The sequence below is a fragment of the Coloeus monedula genome (genome assembly GCF_965178545.1).
Source record: "Coloeus monedula genome assembly, chromosome: 15".
Classification (NCBI taxonomy): domain Eukaryota; kingdom Metazoa; phylum Chordata; class Aves; order Passeriformes; family Corvidae; genus Coloeus; species Coloeus monedula.
Window position 1 is genome coordinate 3,570,191 of NC_138795.1, and position 8,184 is coordinate 3,578,374.

The 8,184-nt window shown below is 62.7% G+C and overlaps 1 protein-coding gene across 1 annotated transcript; it reads right to left on the bottom strand.

Moving 5' to 3' along the window:
* Window positions 1–2,024: 2,024 nt before the first annotated feature.
* FGFR4 (fibroblast growth factor receptor 4) lies at window positions 2,025–7,842 on the bottom strand (the record flags this gene model as incomplete). Its single annotated transcript, XM_082291648.1, is given in 19 exon segments — window positions 2,025–2,171; window positions 2,259–2,364; window positions 2,432–2,569; window positions 2,838–2,908; window positions 2,985–3,107; window positions 3,514–3,704; window positions 3,843–3,953; window positions 4,051–4,172; window positions 4,316–4,461; window positions 4,697–4,890; window positions 4,975–5,113; window positions 5,226–5,416; window positions 5,698–5,821; window positions 5,908–6,074; window positions 6,197–6,286; window positions 6,395–6,664; window positions 7,623–7,719; window positions 7,721–7,770; window positions 7,773–7,842. Coding segments are annotated over 19 exon segments (2,547 nt in total).
* Between the last annotated feature and the right edge of the window lie 342 nt (window positions 7,843–8,184).

Here is an 8,184-nt window from a genome sequence, read left to right on the forward strand (position 1 = left end):
CCCTGGGCTGCACTGATGTGGGTTGTTGGGCTGTAGGTAACAGGCACTGCCTGCACCTGTGGCAAGGCTTTTAGGTGTGCGAGGATAGAGTCAGGCTGTAGCAGGTCCCTGATCACAATGTCCCCTTGTGCCTCCCCCCCAACCCCTTGGTATTAAGGATTAGCAAACCCACCTATGCCTCACCCTGTGAAATTGGCTGTGGCCTCCTTTTCCAGGGATAGGGCAGTGCAGGGGGAGCAAGAACTGCCTGCCCTCTGTGCTGACCCCAGGCATGGAGTCTGAAGTGAGGTCGGGGCAAGCTGGGCACAGCCCCTCTCTGTGTTCAGTCCCCGTCCTGGCCGGGATCTGGGCAGCCCCTGTGGGCAGCTTGGGCAATTTGCCCTTCAGCATGTGAATGCCCCATTCAGGGCTGTGCAAAATGCATTGGTTCTGGCACATTAGTGGACAGCTGGGATCCTTCCCAGGCAGGCAGGCTGCCGGGACAGGCAGGTTTCACACCTGCCAGTGGGCTGTCTGCCTCTGCCTGCCGTGCTGGAATGGGGGGCTCGTCTCAACAGAGAGGGGAGCTGGGCCAGGGATGGAGGCTGCAAGCATGCCAGTGGAGTGGGATCCCCCCAGCAGCCCTACAAGGGGCTGTGACAAGGAGGGGACGCTAGCAGGGCTCTGAAAGCTGTTGGGCTCCTTGGCACACGCGATTCACAACAGGCACAGCATCCACGGCTGAGTCAAGTCCCAAGATCTGTGTGTCTTGAGATCCCAGATCCCGGCACCGTCACAGCAGCAGCCAGGATCGAGGGAACTCCCTTTCCAGCTGCCCTGGGCCCAGGTCCTGCCCCAGAGCACCTGCCAGCCCCCATTCCCTTGGGCTGTTTTGGGGCAGGCTGTGCCAGAGAGCCAGCTTCCATGCTGGAAGAGGCAGGTTCCAGGCGGGGGGCTGCGAGTGCAGCTGGGAGCTGAAGGAGGAAACCAGATCCTGGGGCTAACGGCGGGCAAAGCCTGGCCCTAGATGAAATCCTAGACCAAGGGAGTGGGCTGGCAGGAGGGGGTGAGACAGCTGCAGCCCTCTCTGCCCACACTGCCGTCATTGCTGGGCACCACAGGGCAAGGGGGGACAAAACAGGCACCAGAGAGCAGGGACAAGGGTTGGAGACCCCCAACTTGTGCTCCCAGGGGCTTTGGGAAGACAGAGCAGAGCCCGTAACTCACTTTTATCTGGAGTGCTGGGCTGGGCTGGGCTGGGCAGGAGGGTGCGGGGTGTCCCCAGTGCGTGGGGCTGGGCCCCAGAGCACTTTCCCAGCCCGGGAGCCCATGGCAGTTGGGGGATCGGTTTCAGGGCGATGCTGGTAGCGGAGTTCACGGTGGCTTAGTGCAGCAGAGGCTAATGGGGAACAGATGCGAGGGTGCTTTGTGCTGGAGCGGGCCTGGAGGCACAGGAGTGGGGACATTGCTTCCTGCACCTGTGGCACTGCCTCCGTGTCCCACAGGAGTGATCGCAGGCCCCTGTGCTGGCTGGGGCAAGGAGGCAGCGAGGTGGCAACCCCTGACCTGCCTTCCAAGCTTAGGTGAGCCCTTTGCACCCCAGGAGCAGCCCAGAAACTGCACCGGGGTGTATTCCAAAAAAATAATTTATCAGGTTGATATTTCACGTACATAAATATTCATCTCTGTGGCTATGTACAGATGCAGCAGGAGCCTGGCAGCAGCGGGGCTCCTGCCCAGAGACACTTCCACTGAAGCACTGGCCAAAGCCCATCTCCCTGGGCAATGCCATGGGCATGCCAGGCAGTGCCTGCCTGGAGAGGCTCTAGCTCCTGCTGCCCCACAATACCAGGCAGATTGCAGCCAGGGCTGATGGCTCAGTGCCCAGAAGGAGCCTGGAGAGAGGGACACCCTGCCCCGGTGCTGTGGCTCAGGGCCCTGCCCACCCACTGCTCAGCCCGGACAAAGCAGGGACCTTGCAGGAACCTGGACCCCCTCCCCACAAGGGCAGAGGTGGCCTTGGCATCACCCTTCCCTGCCCTCCCTTAAGTCCTCACGCTGGGATAGGAGAAGAGGTGGGGAGCCAGTGGCAGCGGGTCATGGGTGAAGACGGAGTCGTCAGAGGAGCAGGAGCTGGCGGTGTCCTCGCAGGAGGGCGAGTACTGCTCGAAGGGCATGGAGAGGTCCAGGTACTGCAAGGGGGGATGGTGCCATGACCACCAGTGCTGTCAGTGCCGACACTGCCCATCCCTTCGCCCACCAGACTCCCCACCTCTCACCTCCTCTGAAACGGCCGCCAGGATCTTGTCCAGCCCCTCCACGAGCTGCTTGAAGGTGGGGCGCTGTGAGGGCACGGCGTGCCAGCACTCCCGCATCAGCATGTACCTGGGGACGAGGGGGTGTTAGCGGGGTCTCACCGTGCCCCCTGCCCACCCACCTGGCCGGTACTCACAGCTCGTGGGTGCAGTTGGATGGCCGGTCCATGCGGTGCCCCTCCTTCAGCAGCTTGAACAGCTCCTCCACAGGGATGCCAGGGTATGGGGAGCCCCCCAGTGTGAAGATCTCCCACATCAGGATCCCAAAGGACCACCTAGGATCACACATGGCAAAGTGGGCGTCAAACACATCCTAGGGCTCTCCCCCAGCTTGGCCCACTACACCCTGCAGTGCTGTGGGAGCAGGGATGGGGGAGGGTGGAACACCCCTGGGGAATATGTTCTCTGCTGTCCCCACAGAGTACCCCCATCCTACTCATGGGGACCCTCCAGTACATGCATAACCCCACAGTGCTGCCTTGTCCCACACCAACAGCATCCTCATCCCACATCCAACAGACCCTCATTCCCCTCAGGACTCACACATCGCTCTGGTGGGTGTAGACACGGTCAAACAGGGCCTCGGGTGCCATCCACTTCACTGGCAGGCGACCCTATGAGAGCAACCCCCTGATCAGCTCAGCCCTGGTGGGGGGGTCCCTGTGCCCCTCTCCCAGGAGCCCCACTCACGTTGCTGGTTTTCTTGTAGTAGTCGATGTCATGAACGTCCCTGGCCAAGCCGAAGTCAGCGATCTTCATCACGCTCTCTGCTGTCACCAGCACGTTGCGGGCAGCCAGGTCACGGTGGATGCACTGCCACGGGGAAGCATCACCCACAGGGGTGTGAGACAGTGACTCCAGCTCCACATGTCCCCTTATTCAAACACAGAAATCACTGTTTCCCTCCCACACATCCCCCAGCACCTCTGCGGTGGTGGGGCCATCCCTTCATCGGGCTGGATGCAGTGACGGGCACAGTGGTGGCCATAAGCACTTCCCCAGGAGGCTGGTCAGTCTTTGAGTCCCACGTTTTTGGGGAGGTACTGCCTCGAGCTTTGCTGGATGGGGCTGGGAGGTTCTGGACAGCCTTTGGGAATGGCTGGGCTCCCTTTCCACAGGGACAGTGAGCTCACCAGGGACACACAGCTCCTCTGTCACCACCATACCCTCCCAAGCCGTGCCCAACACAGGTAGCCCATGCAGGCCATGCCAGCCCTACCCGTTTGGACTCCAGGTACTCCATGCCACGGGCCACCTGGTAGACACAGGAGACCAGATCCTTGAAAGAGAGCTGCTCCTCAGGCATTGCCATGACATCAAAAGCGTAGTCAGGTGTCGGGGGGCGGCGGGCACGGAGGTACTCGCGCAGGTTGCCCTTTGCAGCAAACTCCACAATCACATACAGCGGCCCTGGGAAGGATGGCCACTTGCTCAGCCCCTGCCCTGCCTTGTCCCTTCCCAGTTAGCCACTGACCCCAGCAGTCCCCATCCCCGGTCCTGCTCCATGCCCCTGGCCCTGCCCGAATCCTGCCTGCACAGCCCCCTCACCATCCTGTGTGCAGACTCCCAGAAGGTTGATGATATTCTTGTGTTTGTCCATGAGCTTCATCATCTCCATCTCAGATATGAGGTCAGCCAGGTCCTTGTCGGTGGCGTTGTCTGGGGAAAGAGGGCTGTGTCATGGTGCCAGCTGGGTGGCACTCCTGCCTGGTGCTGATGCCACCTGTTCCCAGGACACTGGCACAGGAGCCATTACCTTTCAGCATTTTGACAGCCACAGTGACAGCTCTGTCTGGCCGGTCTCTGTCGATGCCGTAAGCCTCTGCCCGCACCACCTGGCCAAAGCAGCCTTCCCCCAGGGGCTTCCCCAGCACCAGCCTGGCAGGGAGAAGCAGAACCATGAGAGACCACAGGGATGGCCTTATGGTGGCCAGAGGCCTTCCCATCCATCACCCGCATTCTCCTGTCCCTGGGGCAGCCGGGGAGAGCAGTCCTTGTCCCTGCCCGAGGTGGCACCGTACTTGTCTCGGGGGAACTCCCACTTGGCGTCAAGGGGCAGGTCCAGCTCCATGACACCAGCCAGCATCGGGGCACAGCTGGAGGAGAGACGGGTGACACGCATCAGGGATGTGCTGGACTTCCCAGAGGAGCTGGAATCCAGGGAGAACTGTGGAGAGACACAGGTCCTCAGCCATCCCATCCCACGCTCCAGGGCCAAAAAAAGACCCAACAGTAAAGCAAAGAGACCCTCACTTGGAGCAATGGGGTGAGGGAGCCACAGGAGGGAAGGGCAGCCCCAGGGCTGGCAGCAGGGTAAGGTGTGATGGGCCCAAGTGGCACTCATGGAGCTCGTTGGTCACCAAGATCCCCCCGCATTACCAGGGCTCCAGTTCAGCACCCACCTGTCGGATGAGTGGGAATTTGGAGAGTTTGTGGACTGCCATAGGCTCCAGGTGCTGCTTGCTTGACTGAGTCTGCATCCGGCACAGCACCACAACGATAATGGCCATGGCCACAGCCAGTGAGCCCGAGGTGTAGATGATGATGTCTGTGTACTTGGTCTCAGGGGCCTCAGCTTCCCGCACCAGCTCCTCTTCTGCAGGGAGTCAGTTATTTGGCCTGAGGCATGGCCAACTGCATACTGGGGATCCCAGACCCCACACTGGGACCCCACCCCTACCTGGCAGGACGGTGAGCCAGGCAGACTGGTAGGAGAGGCCGATAGAGTTCCCTGCCAGGCAGGTGTACTCGCCAGCATCCTCCACGGACACATTGCGCAGGTACAGCACCTCCACCTCGGAGCTGTTGATATCTGCAGTCTGTCACAGAGAGGGATGGATGGTCAGTATCCCTCTTCCTTGGGGGGCTCTGTGCACCCGTCACCACTTTAGGGTGGGTGTCTGGGACCTGGGCGCTTCCAGCCCTTGTTACCTTGAGCACTTGCACATAGGGGACCCCATCGGGACCATAGTTGCTGCCATTCACTTCAATGTGCTTCAGCCACTGGATGTGGGGCTGGGCATCACTGTAGACCTTGCAGAAGAACTCCACGTCGCTGCCCACCAGGGCTGTGGTGTTGGCGGGCAGCCCAGCCTGCAAGATGGGCCTGTGTGGGGACCTCTCTGTGCACAGGGAGCAGAGCAGTGTCACTGACATGGTGGCTAAGAGCATGGGCTCCTTTCTCCCTCCTTCTCCGCCCACCATGGAGCCACAAAGAGTCCTTCCCCAGCCCTACAACAGACCACTGCAACCCGAGCCTGGGCTCCATCCCATGTCCCAGGGCTGCGAGGGATGTGTGGGCTGCATCAGTGGATGGGCCACGAACAGAGGCTCCTCCACCCCTTTCCCTGACCCTGCCAGGCATGGGGAAGCCCAGATCAGCACCATGCTGAGGAACCCTCACCCAGCACATCCAGGAGGTAGCTGTAGCGGATGCTGCCAAACCTGTTTTCCACCAGGCAAGTGTAGTTGCCGCGGTCAGAGGGCACCACGCTCTCCATCACCAGGCTCCAGTGCTGGTGCCGGAGCTGCAGAGGGGGAGGTAAGGCAGCGAGGTGAGATGGGGGAGATGGATCCTGGGAGGGAAGCTGCAGTGGGAGGAGCTGGCCCGTACCCGGATGCCCCCAATGCGGTGCTCCCCTCGGAACTCGCGCCCATTCTTGAACCAGCGGATGCTGGGGCTGGGGCTGCCTGAGGCCGGGCAGCGGAACTTCACCGTGTTCCCCGCAGGGACTGCATACAGCTTCTTGTCCATCCGGTGTGGGTGAGTCCAGTAAGGAGCTGGGGACATGCAGGATGTACAGTGGGAGGGGGCCTGTGCTGGGAGCAGGAAGCAGCAGTGCCCCATGCCCCTGGTTCTGCCCCAGCTGCCCTCTCCTGCAGTGCCCCGGGGTGGCACTGACCTCTGTGCACATAGACTGATTCTTCATTTTGCTCTCCGTGGGGACTGTCCCCATCACTATCTTCATCATCATCACCTGATGCCAGGGAGTCTGCAAAGGGAAATGGGTTGAGACGGACAGCCCTGCCTGCAGGGCTGGGCGGGCAGTGGCTGCCTTGCTGCCCTGGAGGCAGCTGCGTGGTGCTGCTGGGGCTCCTACCCAAGACAGAGATGGTGAAGTTGCGCAGAACCTTCCCAGTCCCCCGTGCCCGGCACACGTAGAGCCCTGAGTCCTCATAGGCAACCTCTGAGATCTCCAGCAGGCTCTGCCAGAGACGGATGCGACCCCCCGAGACGAGTGGCCGGGAGTCCTTGTACCAGACCACACTGGCACCACTCCGGTCGGCATCACAGTACAGCTTCAATGTGTTGCCTGGGTCCAGCAGGAGATGTTCTTCTTCTGACTCCAGCAACGGGCTCTCAAATAGCTCTGGAGAGATGTGGTGAGTGCCCACCCCAGTGCTCACCCCTCCCTGCCAGCAGGACCCCACCATATGCCCATCCTAGTGTGGAGAGCATGTGGTGCGACACAGCCCAGTGCCTGGCTCTGCCATCCCAGAAGCGGTAAGGGCTGGACTCTGCCCTGCAGCACGGGGACATGGTTTCCCCAGTGGCATGTCCCTGTCCAAGGCCACACGTGCCACCATCCTTCCACCACTCCCAGTGGCTCAGGGTGCTCCAGCCTGTTCTGCCTTACTGAAGGAGGGCACCAAACCCCCCCCCAGACACCAATTGTCGTTCCTCTACATGCCCCAAGCATGGCTGGGACCCCTACAGTCTGGCTGTCCCCAGCGATGCCCGGGCTGGCAGTGGAGCCCAGCTTGCCGATGGCCAGCAGCAGCGTGTGCACACGAAGGGCAGAAACAACCTGGTCGCCAGCAGAGCAGCACCACCGCAGCCCGACTGCCCACGTGCAGGAGCCTGGAGGGCACAAGTGTCTCTCCAGCCCAGAGCATGGCCAGCACAGGAGGGATGTGGAGTAGCTGGTCTCTAGTCCCCAGGGACACATCCTTCTCCTGCATCCACCACCGCGAGGTACGGACTGCCCGCACCTCGCCAGGAGCCACACGCAGCTGCCATAGCCCACAGCGGTCTCGCCACCCCTCTCTGCCACGTGTGTCCACCGAGCGAGCCGAGCACCCGCAGCACAGGGACAGCCTGGCTGGAGCCACCCTGCTCCTGTCAGTGATGGAAACGCTGGTCCCTGTGCCGTGTCCCCAGCTCCCGCCAGCCCTGCCCTGCAGGCAGAGCGGTTGGGCTGCATGCCCAGGGCAAGCACCCGCATCCCAGCCCGCGGGTGGCTGCCCAGCTGGGACGGAGAAAGTATTCAGAAAGCACGACTCCAATCCCGCCGCCCCCCGGTGCCGCTTTACCCCCCGCAGCCGTACCTGGCTCCATCGCCCTGCCCCGTGCAGCCGCCGCCAGCAGCAGCCCCGCCACGACTTGCAAGAGGGGCCGCATCTTCCAGGCCCCCCCGGCGCGGGGGGTCCCACCCTGAGGGACAGGCAGGGTCGGGTGAGCGGATCCGGGCGGGCAACCCCTCCTCTCCCGAGGCACCGGGGAGAAGCGGTGCAAGGTCCCCAGGTCACCGCGAGGGCGGGTGCGCATGGACGGGAGGCAGCGCACGGGGGTCCCCGGGCAGGAATGGGAGGGAGCACGGAGAGTGGGAAACACCCCGTTTGGGTGCCGGGAACCCGACGCCGCCAGCCAGCGGCAGGCTGGTCAGGGCGCTGGGGGAGGTCAACCGGGGGCGGGAGACCGCGGGAGATCCCAGGGAGGGGGACAGTGTCCCGGGAGGGGGGCCCGAATAGTCCCGGGGGCGAGGGTCGCGGTCGGCGCGGTTACCGGCGGTGACGGGCTCCCGCGGCGGAGCCGCCTGCGCTGCGCGGGCCGGGGCAAAGTCCGGGGGCAGCGGGCTCAGCGCCGCCGCGCCCCACACCGCGGCCCCAT